The following is a 16690-nucleotide window of genomic DNA, read 5'->3' on the forward strand; positions in this document are numbered from 1 at the left end:
TATTTTGTTATACAGGTCACTGTCTGCGATAGGAGCTGTTTTTCCCAGCTGGAGATACAGTAGGAAACAAGTTGATAACAGAGGGCCAAATTTGTTGCTTTAAATAAAGATAAGCATTAAAAAATCAAGTTAATTCCTATAAAATCACCTTTATGAAACAGCCATAAAATTCCAAAGAGCAACAGAAAGCTTGGTTGGTGGAAACCGGAGATAATAGAGAGAATCATTTGCCTAGGAAAAATCTGACAGCAAAACAAAAAGCAAAGCCGGAGAGTGTCACCGGCTCTTATCTTACGGAGCAGCAGGCATCCGGTTATCTGTTGTCCGGAGGTGTCAGCGTTGTGAACGTGACACACATGGTGGAACAATTAACTGGCTGGCATTTCGTCTTATCTGACATAACTCAAGACCGACAACATCTGTGACCACACCGGCTGAAAATCATTGGCTATCGTGCCATCCCAGCAACAAAAAGAAAGAAAATTAAAGACATGCTTGACATCGGCATTGTCCCGTGTCTTTGAGGGTTGTGTCCCCCATCACTCCTGGATAATATTAAACACTGATTCAGTCAAGCGGACTGATACTTTTCTTTAAGGAGTGAATTATTTTTTGGGGCTTAGTTTAAAAAAATCCCTTATGCAAGTTTGAATTCGATGACATGTAATTCTTTACTAGTCAAATAGTAATGCAAAAGCTGCAAGAAAGCAAAATAAACAGTGGTTAAATATTTTCAAATATTTTATTTAAAAATGTGTCATTTTTTTCCAAAAATGTCATCAAAAGCCATAAAAAAATCAAAAAGCAAACTGAAATTAGAAATGGTTTTATTAGTGCTTTTAAAACGTTACTTGTCAAACATATGTACAGCATACAAAAAACTTTGTGGCTTGTGGTTCGTCATAGGTTTACAGACCGGCCATCAAAACCTTTTATTTATAAATAAGACAATAACCTTCATTTGAACTCCTTTAAAGGATTAATCCATTTTCTTGAAAAAATCCAGATAATTTACCAAAATATTGAATTATGTCTTTGTTCAGTCAAGAAGAAATTATGTTTTTTGAGGAAAACATTCCAGGATTTTTCTCATTTTAATGGACTTTAATGGACCCCAACACTTAACAGTTTTAATGCAGTTTAAAATTGCAGTTTCAAAGGACTCTAAACGGTCTCAAACGAGGCATACGGGTCTTATCTAGCGAAACGATTGTCATTTTTGGCAAGAAAAATAAAAATATGCACTTTTAAACCACAACTTCTCATCTATCTCCAGTCCTGTGATGCGCCAGCGCGACCTCACGCAAACCGTCATCACGTCAAGAGGTCACGGATGATGTATGCGAAACTACGCCGCAGTGTTTACAAGTGTGGAGAAAGAGGACCGTTCCGACGTTGTTGTATGTGGAATGATACTAATTAATGTCTTTGTGTCAGTTTATTGTTTTAAATGGTCCGCAAATGTGCGTTTCATATATGCAACACGTGACCTTTCTACGTCATAATGCAATTACGTGAGGTCGCGCTGGCTCGTCAGGAAGACGAGAAGTTGTGCTTTAAAATTGCATATTTTACATTTTTCTTGCCAAAATGACAATCGTTTCACTAGATAAGACCCTTATGCCTCATTTGGGATCATTTAAAGTGTCTTTAAAACTGCAATTTTAAACTGCATTAAAACTGTTAAGTGTTGGGGTCCATTAAAGTCCATTAAAATGAGAAAAATCCTGAAATGTTTTCCTCTAAAAACATAATTTCTTCTTGACTGAACAAAGAAAGACATCAACATTTCGGATGACGTGGTGGTGAGTAAATTATCTGGATTTTTTTAAAGAAAATTGACTAATCCTTTAAGCCAGAACTATGTCTTTCTCACATTAAACATCTGGTTCATTTGGTTTGCAGGTACAGTATGTTTATGGTACATCTCTTTAATGCAATAGTTTTCCTCTATAAACAGGTTGTGTTCAAGTCAAACCGTGGTCTTTGGACGACCACACATTTTCAGTTTGATTAAACAGTTGCACAGTATGTATATATTTATATATAAAACATTTAGCATTTTGCATCCACAGTCAAATTCATATAAAAGTGATACATGTCAAAAACATGTGATGTAAACAAAATGGTAAAGCGTCTTTGTTTTCATTTCTGTTCAGGCACAAGAAACAAGACGATGAATTCAAACAACCAAAAGTTACAGAAAACTGACAGACAATTCTTAAAAAAAAAAAAAACATAACTCAAATGGCCACATTGTTATAAATAAAGTTTTTTTTTACATGAAAGTTATGTGTAAAGAACAAAGTCTTTCACTTTTCCGACTCTCTCCATCCTCGAGCGTTCCTGCCAAACTTATAAACGAGTCTGCGTCCATCAACTCGCTCCAGGATCTCCCGCTTATAATAATACCTTCAACAGACAGAAACACATCTTACATCAATAAATGATGGATCTTCAGCAAATTTGGGGAATTATTTTAAGGAAATGAAAGAGAGGTACCTCATTGCTCTGCTGAGCTTTTCGTAGGTCATACTGCTATTGTTTTTCTTCTTTCCCCATAGCTGAGCTACAGCTTCAGATTTGAGAAAACGAAAAACTCCCTCTGAACGATCTTCCCATTTGATCAGGCCAGGGTTACGCTCCGGGTTCAGCAGGATGTCTCGGATAAACTCCCACAGGTGCGTTCCACGAGGGTCTGTCGAAACATTCACATTGACATTTATTCTTTAGCAGATGATCTTATACAAAGACACAGAATTTAATGTTTAGAAGATTTTAAGAGCAAGAAAGAATCTAAAGTAGTTTCATGGCTTCAGGGTATTGGTATGTAGTGGTTTATAAATATGAAATATGAAAAATATCCCAACTCACTGTGTCTTTTAACCTGATGAGGGCGACTGTGTGACCGCTTGGGATCTAAAAGGAGAAATAAATAATTATTAAATAAAATTGTCATCATTGTTTATCTTGTTTCTGTAGCTCAACTTTGCATTGCATTAGCAATGAAAAATCCCTTAGATTTGAATCCTAAGGAATATGCATACTGATAAAAATGTATAGATTGAATGCAATGTAAGTCACTTTTGTTAAAGGTTGTGCCAAATGCTTGCAAATGTAAATCCAACCTCAAGCCTACCCCTCACTGACAATTGCAAAGAATAAAAGCTCATAATGTTAATTCAATCAATTTTGAAAGCGTAACAAGGTAAAAATAGTAGTAAGATGATATAACAGTGATCACTGTATAATAGTACTGGTGTAGTAAAATTTATGTATGTAGCATTAAAAAATTAACAGAATTAAGAATTTAAAAATGGTCTCTAGCTGTCACTGGCGCAGTACCCCTTTTAAAAAGGTCCTAGTATTTACCCTTTGGGTACAAATAAATATACATTTGGTACCAGTTTGTACCTCAGAGGAACGATTATGTAAATTATTATGTATATTATTAAAGGAGTCATTTGTGAAAGGGTACCGCCTCAGTGACAGCTATAGTGACTGGTAAAATATGGACAAACCCAACCCGTGGGTTTTTTAAAATAACATTAACTCCCATGGTTGGGACAAATATAGATTTTTTTAGGTTAGTTCAACCTAACAGTTGGGTTTTTCCATATTTTATCCAACCGTGGGTTAAACCAACCCATTGTTTTTAGATTGTACGTTTGGAAATTCACCTGGGCTTGAAGGTGCTGGTGAGGCCAACATTGTGTTGGGCTGGAATGAGCTTTTGATATCAAACAGGTCTGAAAAAAGAGAAAATAGAAAATAATTTTGGTGTGTCAGTCAGAAAAGTTGAAAAATGTGCCTTAGTTGACACATATTAGTCGACGCAACAATTTTTACACAACTTTTTTGAGTCAACTACCGTATTTTCCGGACTATAGATCGTTTCATCGGGCGCACGTGCGGTGACGCGATAAGCGTCTGGTCCGAACTTTACTTCCGGTTTCTATTTGTTTAATGGTCTGATTAGTTCCTGAAACTGAACTCTTAAACAAATACCTCGTCGAAAAAAAAAAAATTGGGTTCCTATGTAATCTACATGTTGTTTATTTTGCTTGTTATATAAATAAACTGCTTTAAAAGGACTTTGTTGTTATTTATTTTTGGCAGAGTTTACCGGAAGTTACGTGATGACCATGAAAGCCGAGTGTTTATGTTGTTACTGCTGAAACCGTTTATAAGTCACACTTTTTGTCATAGTTTGGCTGGTCCTGCGACAGACGGTTTCAGCAGTAACAACATAAACAAGCGGCTGTCGCGGTCCGCACGTAACTTCCGGTAAACTCTGCTAATAATAAATAACCACAAAGTACTTTAAACGTAGTTTATTTATATAACAAGCAAAAAACAACACATAGATTACCTAGGAAACCAAAACATTTGTTATTTTCAACGAGGCATTTGTTCAAGAGACATAGTCAGACCATTAAAAAAACGAAACCGGAAGTAAAGTTCGGATCCAGACGTGTATCACGTGCGTCAGATGAAATCGTCTATAGGTACGACTTGTAAGTCAGTATGTATTAATGTTGACATATATGAACCAAGAGACAACATTACCGCCTACAGCCGCAAGAGTCAGCTATATGCTGCTTCTGTATTTATGTAATTCAATGAATTCATTTATGAGGAATGACGAGCCTGTTAATTTGATGCGCATTATCTTGTTCTGTTCATTTGGCCTATTCAACCTTCCAGGTATGTTCAGTATGCTATTGTGTATTGTGTAAATAACTGTTTGTATTACGTTAATATACGGACACCTATTCAGCATCCTGTTCTGTCTGCTATTGTTTAGTTGAATGACTTGCCTTTCCGGATTAAACGTCTGTCCTTCGGCTTGGATTTTGTGAAATCATTTTCTAAATAAATGCAACGTATAGTCCACTGCGACTCATATATTTTTTTTCGTCTTCATGACGCATTTTTGACTAATGCGACTTATGCTCCGGAGCGACTTATAGTCCGGAAAATACGATAATATTTTTAGTGAAATTAACTCAAATTTTTAAAGCAACCAGGTAACTTTACCTTTAGGTTTTTTAAAGGGCACCTGTTATGGCCTTTTTACAAGACGTAATATAAGTTTTAGCTCAAAAACCCAACAGATCATTTTTTATAGCATGTCCAAAATGCCCCTATTTGTGTGTGCTGCTTTAGTGTCTGTACCTTTAAATGCAAATGAGCTACATCTCCTTACAGTACTTCCTTACAAACAGACAGTAAGCGCTTTCAGTTAAAATAGATTTGATTAATACAGTCTGAGACAATAGTATCTACCTAGTTGAGAGTACAACTCGCTGAGGGTGGAAACTATGGTAATGCAGGACTGTAAGTGGGCGGGGCTTTATCAGTGTGACCTCACATTGATAAGAGTATCAAAACGGCACGTCTAATGAGACTGCTTTGGTTTTATTGGGATTAAAAACCAACATACATTTATATCCAAACACCTTGTAAAAGTGGATTTTCCATAATAGATGCCCTTTAAGGTGAACCAACAAATCTTTTTGTACAGTGTAGCAAAAGGTAAGAGAAAGGTTTTCAAGTATTGTATAAAAATGATATATCAGGTACCTGACGTGGTATAAAAGCTGGGCTCTTCCTTAAAGGGAAGGATTGAACAGGGAAATTCTGCTGTGAAAATGGTTACAACATCAGTTACTATTAATATCTGTTAATACACAAAACATCTCAGGCGTTGACGTTTACGGGTCTCTCTTCACGGTCACGTAAAATGTGTGACCTTTATACTTAAAGAACTAAATGAAACCAAAAGCGCTTTTATATTACTTTGTCTTTGGTAACTCACCATCGATTTCTGTTTTTATCTCCCCTTGTGTAAACAAATCTGTTTGACCGTACTGAACTGCAAAACAAAGAAAAATATGCAAGAAAAATTTGTGAGTTTTTTGTATAAATACGGCCAAGGAACTGTTCATGCATTTAAATAAACACTGAGTACATGTTTTGCAATAACTCTTATCAAGTTTCAGAGTAATTCACACATCTTGCTGTTGGAAACCAGTTTAACTCGCTGGTGTTGTTCTCACATGTCAACTGTATATGTTTTTCTGGATTCGACTGGGTTTAGCAACACATAGAAACTGTATCAAGTTATCAAGTGTATATATATAATTGTATATGGTCCCAGACAGCATACAACTATGGACCAGATCTGAACAGGATCTGTGCCAAAGTCAGCAACTGTGCAGATCTTTTGCAAATTTGTCAAAAAATGGTCTCTAGCTGTCAGTGGGGCAGTACCAAGGCCGCCTTAATGCACGGGCTTACCTGGGCTGAAGCCCAGGGGCCTCCCAAGTTCAGGGGCCTCCCAAGTTCACGTTCATTTTGTTTTTTAACTTGTCAGGTTGTCTGTCAATCACTCTAACTGCACGTTACATGGCTGCTGATTAGTCCGTGGTAACTTACTGTGAAATAAAATATCAGACATAACAGATTTTTCTATTCCGCGTAATGTAATTAAGTGCGCGTTGTCAACTTGACATTCCTGCATGTTAGACTGAGTGTGACAGAGAAACGGGAAATAATCCACCAACAAATGAAAGAGTAATTTCTGAAATTTCATAATAAGCACTGAGGTGCAGGTCTCTCTCTCTTTCGCACGCGCGCTCGCTCTCTCTGTGCTCGTACAGCTGAGTCTCTGGCATGCAGAAGTCTCTCCAACTCTGCGCAAGAAACTGTGCCGCCAAATAAAAAAAGGAGTTCCCGAACATTAATGCTGTTCGTTGTTATAAAGTTTAAGTTTACTCGCGTTTATATCAGTGACGCGTGCGCAGATGGAGCGATGTAGTTTGACGCGCGATGTAAGCTCACTGTACACACATCTGGTTTAGAAAGACGACGCAACGGTAAATGTGCAACTCAAAGCGTGACAAGACCATCTCAAATAATCATCCCCTGATCGCACCATTCATATTTATAATCTCATTATCTAAAGATCTTATATACAGGTATCCCTGTCTGTTTTGTGCATATTCATACGTGTTCGTTTTACATGCGTAGTATAAATACTAAATACAATGCATAGCCTACTATATCTTCAATAGCCTACAAAATAAATAACTGATTAAAAAACAAGATTCTGTCTATAAAGACTTATCTTTTGTTAACATTAATGCATTTTCACTTTAAAACTAACTTTAACTTCTTATATTTTTACAACTGTCGTGAGCATTTAGTTAGTGAGTGGCAATTTTCAGCAAATTTGTATATTCCAAAAACTATACATAAAGCTTATAAACATATATACTTTTGGTTTTATTTTCACCACAAGTTGCTGTGTGTTGTTGTTAAATAAAGTGTCTTGTGTTTATGCTGAAGTGGGCTCAGTGATATGTTATTAATGACAATATGGTGTTTTCTGGTTCAAAGAGGGAAAACTACATTTTGTGATGTAGATTACATAGATATTACACTTTTTTTTCAAAATGAGACTATAAATTGAGGGTATGGGGGGCCTCCAAAACCTCTCAGCCCCAGGGCCTCACATTAGGTTAAGGCGGCCCTGGGCAGTACCCTTTGAAAATGTCATAATATACACCATTTAGGTACATGAATGTATACATTTGGTACATTTGAGGTACTAACATAAACTGTTTAGGTGCAAAGGTGTTTTTTTTAAGGGTACCGCCCCAGTGACAGCTATAGGGACCATTTTTTTTCTGACAATGTATTGTAAATTTAAGAAATGTACTACAATATACTATAGTGGTGCAATGGGGGTATCATGCTAAATAGGTGGACTAAAGCAGCTCAACAAAATATAATAAAAGAACCATTTCTTTCCACTACAAAGAGCATTTTCCAAAAATGTTTCATCCAGTAGCACCTTTATTTTTTAGGTGTATAGATGCCCAACAAAAGGCAAGATGCAACCTTATGGCACTTTTCCATTGCATAGTACCCCACGGTTTGGGTTGGGTCAGCTTACTTTTGGGAGCTTTTCCACTGGGTGCAGTACGTAGTACCCCATACTTTTTTTAGTACCACCTCGGTCGGGATTCCAAGCGAGCCAAGCTGATACCAAAACGTGACTAGAAAACACTGTAGATCACTGATTGGTCTGAGAGAATCGTCACTACCGGCGTCATCGCTATAATGTAACACATTCGCTTTACCTTCGTGCTAGCTTGCGCTGTCTCGAGCAAACATGTTGTCATCTGTGCTCTGCTATAAGTTTTAACGATGAAAAACATCCGTAGGTTGAGACTCTTGAACACCATAACAGTTTTTTCCATACTTGCAGTTTGTGGCGGCACATTTGTGATGCTCATGTCGCATATATGCTTAAATGCAACTTAAATGAGGCTCAGTGGAGAGCGTCGTCTGACGCCACAGATGTTTAAACACAAACTGTCATGGGAGACAGAGATATAGGGCTCTATTTTAACGATCTGAAACGCAAGTGCGAAGCGCAAAGCGCAAGTGACTTTGTGGGCGGATCTTGGGCGCTGTTGCTATTTTCCCGGCGTGAGAAATAACTCTTGCGCCGGGCGCAAATCAATAAGAGGTTGGTCTGAAGTAGGTTCATTATTCATAGGTGTGGTTTGGGCGTAACGTCAAATAAACCAATCAGAACGCTAGCCAACATTCCCTTTAAACGCAAGGGCGCAAGTTCCATGGCGGGTTGCTATTATTATGACGGATTTACCAGGCGCATGCCAGGAGCGGTTCACAGCCGAGGAGACCGACGTCCTTGTACGGGGGAATCCCACGCTTGCCAGCATAAATCGGGCACGCCGTGTAACGGGAGGTGGATCTGCCTCAGGACTTGACGCCAGCAGAGGACATCCCTGCGTCCACCCTCACCGCTGAAAGGGTTTGGGGGCTTTGAAATCGGACCCAAGAAACGCAAGCAAGGTCCAACCCCAAAGTACACTTACAAATCAAGTTCATATACATTAAGGTTTCTTATGAAAACATTTTAACTATTATTTACATAAAATAAACGTAATACAGCCACACAACAAAGTTATGAAAATATTTTAATCGTTATTTGCATGAGAATTTTTTAACGCAGCCACACAATAAATAAAAACTATCACCACAATGCTCACCACTATGATTCCCCTTATCTCATGTATTAATATTTTTAAGTGTAACAATTTATGATTTGCAAAAATAACTGTTGCATCTGTGTAGATTAGATAAGCAAAGTGTATGCGCGTTGTGCACGCTATACATTATGGTCAAGCATGCGCCCTTAAAATAGCATAATGAACCACGCGCAACGCGCCACTGACTTTAGACTAGTTTTTTTTGGTTAGTAGCGCAATTGTTTTTTGAAACTGCAAAATAGCATAAGAGATGGTTTGCGCCGCAACACGCCTCCTTTTTGCGCTGAACCGCCCAGGGAGCGCAAGTTCATTCCCTAGTTTGCTGACGTGCATCTGTGGAGGGAAAAACCCCGCTGTGCGCCGGCGCAAAATACGAATGATACATGCGTCACTGACAAAGTCAATTGCGCTGGGTGCAAGATAGGGCCCATAGTGATAAAAGCAATGTGCAAACATCTATTTGTGGTGGTCAATTTTGATTTTGTGGCAGACTGAGAAATAAATAAATGTATGGGGATGTACAACCACGCTCTCACTTGTATGATGTCACAGCAGTAGGCAGCGCAAATATAACGACTCGCCTATAATCCTTCCCACTGCGAAGTGTTACTAAACTCGATGGAAAAGCTAACAAAGCCAAATTAAGGTGAGCTGACCCGAACTGACCCAAACCATGGGGTACTATGCAATGATAAAGCGCCATTAGTTGCTAGTTCTGGATCTTACCATTCCACTTGAGATCATTGAGACTCTGGTGAAGAATCAGACCTACGGAACCGGCCGCCCGGGTGAAGTCTTGGTAGCTCATGTTGCAAAGCTGTCTTCCATCCATATCAAAGTTTTGGAAAGGAATGCTGGTGGCATCGATTTGGTGCATGTCCAACGTTTGTTGGAGCCATTCCCAGACCTGGTACTTTGACCAGTACTGTGGGTGAAGATCCTGAGACCAGAGACGACCCGTGTAACTGGAGGTGACCGTGGAAACTGGGGATACTAGGAAACGAGAAGGGTAGGGGAAGCCAAACGTAAACGCATGTCAATCGGACCGACTACAAAAACCCGCTGAAACCAGTTCACCAAAGTATGCAACATATGCTTATGATCAACTATGGTATGCTGTTTTTTTAGCAAAACTACAAGAAAAGTACCTCATATGCACCAACGTCTAAAGAACCTTTTGTAAAACAGATTTTAAGGGTTCTTTATGAAACCAAAAATGGTTCTTCTATGGCATCGTGAAGCTTCATCATATTTAAGAGTGTGCATAAATAACTTCTATCTACTTACTATCTGTTCACTATCATACTTTGAAGGTTTCCCGCGCATGAAACTGATAACCTAGTTACTACGACAGTACCCACTGCGGTGGTAAATGTTTAACCTGCCAGTAAATGGGAGATAAGCAACACGAAGTACAGTATATCTCAACTGGAATTGCAATGAATTCTTTGGAGATAATTATTTCCCTACGCATACCTAAAAGCTGGAACTGCAAAAGATTTTGTGTTTGAGTCGAACATTACCATCAGAGCAGTTGTAATGGGTCGTCCAGGAGGTAGGCAGCTGATTGTCAACACTCATAGTCATGACACCGCCGGCCTGAAGAACCATCATCCAATGCTGAAAAAAATGCAGGAAATGGAAAGGGAATTGTTACTGGCACACAGTCAAATACGGTGGAATTTGTGTTTGTTACTTTTACACAATGCCACCATAGACGAGCAGCACAGCAATTTCTCAAGGCCATTAAGAGGCTTGCTCAAGGGCGCAATGGTTATGACTCACACCTCGGCTTTATAGGAATCAAACCACTGATTTTTGTCGCTTCGAAGCTAAAACGTTGTCGTTATTCATTCATCACCTAGATAGTTATTTTAATAGCACTTGAGATTTTTGAAATACATCGGCACTCTATAATGAAAGTGAATGTGGATGGGGGCAATAAAACACACACGCCGAGTTAGAGCTATTTAAATAGAGACATTTGTAGTATTTTATACAAGCCCAGCCGTTGGGTTAAATTAACCAAGAAAATGTTTATATTTGACCCAACAATGGGTTAAAACAAACCAGCATAGGTTAAAATTCAACCCAGTGAGCTGGGTTTCGTCCCTTTTTTACCCTGTCCTGGGTTAAAAATAACCCAGCATTTTTTGGAATGTAGCTAGTTAATAAATATTTTGACCTAACCTTTATAATTTTTATGAATTGGAAAAAATAGGTTTAGTCCAGATCAATTTGAATACAAATAAGCCCTGAAAATAAGAACAAGTGCACGCATTACATTTGTATTATGCATTTGGCTCAATACAGTATGTGTTTTTTTTTCCGTGGGAATCGAACCCACAACCTTTGCATTGCTGACACAATGCTTCACCAAATGAGCTACGAGACCAATACAAAAACAACATTTCCTCACTGCTATCATATTACATCTTATAATCAGGTTTTGATGGTTTCACCCAAAATGAAACTCCTGCCATTATTTTATGCATCACAGCACAATGTTAGGTTGTTTGAACCCATTATTTGTACGGTTGAAATTAACCCAACATTTGGGTTTGTCCATATTTGACCCAACTATGGGTTAAAGCAACCTAAAGATTTGTGATACATAAAGCTAATAATGGCATTATTTAAATTTTGGGTAAAACCATCAAAACCCGTAGATGTAATATGATAACCAGGAAAATAAGAGCACACTTGACTGCATTCTTGCAATAGTAAACAGTAAGTCGATGTTGAAAATGGACTGTTTAAATACAATTTAGACGTTATGCCAGTCTTCAAGTTGATCGGGGTGGTAAACATGCTCTGCGTTCATACTGTACACACAAAGGCATTGTATGTTCAGTGGAGGCCATTCGTGCAACGTTGAACCACACACATAGTCACATTTGCACAGGAACGCGTCGGCACGTCAGACTGCTTTGCATGCAAGGTCCACCTGTCCTTCTGTTAAACAGTTAGATCAATGCTTTAGTCAAAGCTTTTATCATCTCATCTATCAGAACTGCATGAAGATGCTATATGAAATACTTTTTAAAATATGGGGATCTGATACTCCGAATGCAAATGCGGCCCATGTAGCTCAACTAGTGGAGCATTGTGCTAGGGTTTGATAAGAAATGTACATGCTGATATAAGTATAGTTTGGATGTGTTGTAAACCATCTGCTTAAATAAAAAATGAAAACATGTTTTTGAATGAGATCAAAATAAAACCACCACAATGCGTTCATTTTAGTAAATAAGGCATTTCTTTGTGCAGAAGAGTCAGCGCTGGGTTTTACAGAAATAATATAAAGTTAATTCAAGAAAATGATAAACAATATGATTCTGCGTCGCATATTAGCGATGAACATAACTAAGAAACTATATTTGCATGAGCTTAGTATTGACATTCATTTAAAGGCTTGTGAACCTGTTGAGTTCAATGTTGCTGTATTGCATTCCCAACAAACTTGTGTATGTGTAGTTGCACCTATACCTGATATTTGACCTATATACACGTCATGTACTGATCTTATAATGACCTAGCTACTGATTTTATGGAATATGTTTAAAACACAGGAGGGTGCTGTGTCAATAGTAGATAATAATCACACCAACTGCAAATAAAACTCACTTTGACCCAACACAAGGTTTCAATAAAATGGCATATTGCCTCTACACTGCAAAAAATGACTTTCAAGAAAAAGTTTTCTTAGTATTTTTGTCTTGTTTTCAATAAAAATATCTAAAAATTCTGAAATTGAGATACTTTTTCTTGATGAGCAAAACGGCCCCCAAAAAATAAGTCTAGTTTTCAGACCAAAAATATCAAATTTAAGTGATTTTGTGCATAAAACAAGCAAAAAAAATCTGCCAATGGGGTAAGCAAAAAAAACTTGAAAATTTTTCTTAAACACTAAATTCAAGAAAAATTCAGATTTTTGTTGTTTGTTTTATATGCACCAAATCATTTAAATTTGATATTTTTATGACTTTTGTTTTGTTTTCAGTAAAAATTTCCAATTAGGATGTATTTAGGAAAATACGTCTAGTTTTTAGACAAAAAATATCAACTTTAAGTAAATTAGTGCTTAAACCAAGCAAAAAAAAAAAAAAAAAAAAAAAAAAAAATCTACTAATAATGGAATAAGAAAAATTGTCTTGAAATAAGTTTACTTTTTTATAAACACTTAATTCAAGAAAATTTTTCTTGTTCCATTGGCAATTATTATTATTATTATTTTTTTTTGCTTGTTTTAAGCACAAATTCGTTTAAATTGTTTATATTGTAGACTTTTTTCCTAGATTTAAGAATTTTTAGATATTTTCACTGAAAACAAGACAAAAATACTAAGTAAGAAAGTCATTTTTTGCAGTGTATTTACAGGAATATTGTATGGGAAACTTAACATAAGTAACTTAAAGAGATCGTTCACCCAAAAATGAACATTTTGTCATCATTTACTCACCCTCATTTTGTTACAAACTTATATACATATCTTTGTTTTGTTGAACACAAAGGAAATATTTGTAATGAAACAGAAGCAGACAGAAGAGCAATTGACTTCCACAGTAAAAAAAAATAGTACTATGGAAGTCAATGGTGCTCAAAAATGTTTTTGTTATAAATACTGATTAAAGTACATTTTTGTGTTCAGCACAACAAAGACATGTATACAGGTTTGTAACAACATGAGGGTGAGTAAATGATGACATCATTTTTTTTGGGGGGGGGAACTATCCCTTTAAGTTTTGTTGAGAGGCCTGCAATTAGATTAAAGTCTATTGGGGATAATTGCATAATTACTTTTAGTAACTTTATTGAAACTGTTCCTTATTTAAAAAATCACCCATCCCCGTATTTGTATCTCTGATATGCAATGTGATTAAAAGCATTTAATATGTTCCCATATACATTAAACTTAAAGTATTACTGGCAGCTGGTTGCCATTTAATTGTATGTTATTTACTAGCAACAGTTTGTTCAAAGTTAAATAAACATTAAACATTAACAAGTCTTTATCTTTACAGAATAAAACTAAAATAACAGCCTCATGCAAAGCATTCTGGAAACAAACAAACAAAAAAAAAAAAACAGAAAAAAGTGATGAGGACTTCTGGTTCCCAGAATGCTTTACATGAGGCTGTTATTTTAGTTGTATTCTGTAAAGATTAAAATGTTTAATGTTTAATGTTTATTTAACTTTGAACAAACTGTTGACACTAAATGACATACATTTAAATCTACAGTAGTTACTGCATAACTTCAACATTTTTTTACAGTAATAATACACAGTTGAAAAATCTTTGTACTGCCTCAATTATATCAATTAGTGCCATTGTTGGGATACTAAATTATTTCATTTGATCACGTAAATATTGTGTAAGGTCTGAGCTTGTAACTGTAAGGCTGTAGGTTCCCAACAAGATGATACAAATACCCACCACGCAATTTTGTGTTTAAAAGATTCAAACACAGCCGAGATGTCTAGACTAAAAGAATAAAAAATTGGTCTTTCAGTGAAAATGTCATAGACATCTAACCATAAATAAATAAAGCCTTATTATCATCACTGTTGCTGAGTTACCGCAATAAACATTTCTTTTGTTATCATTAACAAACCAGTAGCGGTCATTTACAGTATGATTATATTCCACCACCATAAAATACACACACACTTTCAATATGGATGGCTGCAAAAAAAGTGTTTCTGACTGTTACAATGTCCCTAAAAGTATGTGGACAATTTCCCCCACACTGTTGTGTTATTGCATTATATAACAAAACGAGTGCAATCTCAATAAATTGGACAATTAATAGGTAACACTTTACAATGGGGTTGTATTTGTTAACATTAGTTAATGCATTAGCTAACATGAACTAACAATGAACAGTATTTCTATAACATTTATTAATCTAATGCCAATATTAGCATTTACTAATACATCTAAACTAAAACAAACAATGATATTTGCATTAACTAACATTAACAAGGATTAATAAATGCTGAAACTGAACTATATTGCTCGTTGTTAGATAATATTAGTTAATGCATTTACTACACTGTAAAAAATTTCTGTAGAAATTACAGTATTACTGGGTATTACTGGCAACTAGCTGCCAGTAACTTACTGTAGATTTTACACTTATGTTATTTACTGGCAACATTTTGTTCAAAGTTAAATGAACACAAAACATTTTCAGACTTTATCTTTTACAGTAAGTTACTGGCAACCAGCTGCAAAATTACAGCAAATATTTTACAGTGTAATGTTAACATATACAACCTTATTGTAAAGTGTTACAACAAACTTTTTTGCTTACAAACTGTACTTGTGCCACATAACTTTGAAATAACACAATAATTGCAAGAGTTGAGATGACCAAAAATGTCAACCAATTGTTTGGGTTAAAGCAAAAATAATATATAATATATCCAATCTTGTTTATTTGGTCTGTGCACTTTTTTGTAAAACCAGTTCACATGGCTTTAGGAAGCATGCGTGTAACTAGGTTAATTTATAACCTGTTGAGATACCGTCTCGTTTCATTTGACAGACTAAAAACAAGTTTTGTAGACATTTATATAACAGACACCCATAGTTTTAGGTAAATCTTACCAATCGAAATGATACACTCATTGCATTGGCCCTCCATCAGTGATGTTTATTTGCAGATTTAAAAAAGACAATGTGCTCACCAGAGATGCTGAATGTGATCCAAACTGTTACTGGATTAACAGTTAAACGTCCTTTTCTTACTAAAGCTTGCAACCTTTTTGAGCGAGAGAGGATGACGGTCTTATGAAGAGAAAGAGAGAGAGAGAGAGACCTGCTGTGTACCTGTAGGCCTGTCAAACTTCTGTAGAAAGTGTGACTTCATTCACCAATGAGGATTTTTATCCGATTTGCTTCCTGCTGCTTTGATTGGCTGCTTATTTTCATACCAGGTGCATAACTGGCTATTTGCATACCGTAAGACAGGTACTGTTTCATTCACTTTCACTATGAATACACCGTCTGTGTCTCTCTCTCACCCACTCGCTCGCCCACACTTCAGATAATCCTGCCTGTGATTAATCTATTGATGTTTAACTTGAACTGAACTCTGCAGACGGTTTTGTTCTTCACTGTATTTTCATTTCGGTTTCTGTGGTATAACGCAAATGCAATAATCTGGGTTATTAAATTTGGTTTAATTTTATTATTAAAAAGCAAACTTGATTTAAAACAAAGATATGACAACAGTTAAAAAAGAGGAACACAGGCGTTTTGTACAATTCAGTACAAAACGAATCAAAATATGCCCCTTATCATTCAAAACAACCTCAAACAGCAGACTCCATTATCTCATAAATCATAATCCTACAAAAAACAAGTTGCATGCCATCTGTTCTTTAGTACCCTCTTATTATAACTAAAACAAACATGCTTTCAAGTCAAAAGTTTAAACATTACCCGAAATACAGAACCAGCAGGGCGTGGATGCCCAGCGTTACACCTTTGCCACGCCCTTTAGGACACTTTAGGACAAACATTTCCATTTTGTCATGAGGTGCCAGCAATAACTTTATATCTAGTGTGTTGAAATATTTTTGTGCAACGATA

The 16690-nt window shown here is 36.4% G+C and overlaps 1 protein-coding gene across 2 annotated transcripts; it reads right to left on the minus strand.

Moving 5' to 3' along the window:
- Positions 1–1779: 1779 nt before the first annotated feature.
- Positions 1780–15936, minus strand: ehf (ets homologous factor). Of its 2 annotated transcripts, none has more exons than XM_065297637.2 (9): positions 15784–15936; positions 10613–10709; positions 9816–10082; positions 5822–5878; positions 5587–5643; positions 3681–3749; positions 2875–2919; positions 2503–2698; positions 1780–2412 (listed from the first exon to the last, which is right to left on the minus strand). In XM_065297637.2, the coding sequence occupies exons 2-9, from the start codon at positions 10701–10703 to the stop codon at positions 2313–2315; spliced, it is 882 nt and encodes a 293-aa protein (XP_065153709.2). In that variant the 5' UTR covers positions 10704–10709; positions 15784–15936; the 3' UTR covers positions 1780–2312. The 2 variants fall into 2 exon arrangements, with proteins under 2 accessions (XP_065153709.2, XP_065153707.2); XM_065297635.2 differs by having other exon boundaries at positions 1782–2412; positions 5587–5646.
- Between the last annotated feature and the right edge of the window lie 754 nt (positions 15937–16690).

Source organism: Paramisgurnus dabryanus, chromosome 23, assembly GCF_030506205.2.
Source record: "Paramisgurnus dabryanus chromosome 23, PD_genome_1.1, whole genome shotgun sequence".
In the NCBI taxonomy this organism is placed as follows: Eukaryota; Metazoa; Chordata; class Actinopteri; order Cypriniformes; family Cobitidae; genus Paramisgurnus; species Paramisgurnus dabryanus.

Coding starts and splice junctions, on each gene's coding strand:
- ehf (XM_065297635.2), bottom strand. CDS start 10,703: ATGATGGTTCTTCAGGCCGGCGGTGTCATGACTATGAGTGTTGACAAT. Junction 10,083..10,612: donor CCATTACAACTGCTCTGATG/GTAATGTTCGAC, acceptor CTCGTTTCCTAG/TATCCCCAGTTTCCACGGTC. Junction 2,920..3,680: donor ACCAGCACCTTCAAGCCCAG/GTGAATTTCCAA, acceptor TTCTCCTTTTAG/ATCCCAAGCGGTCACACAGT.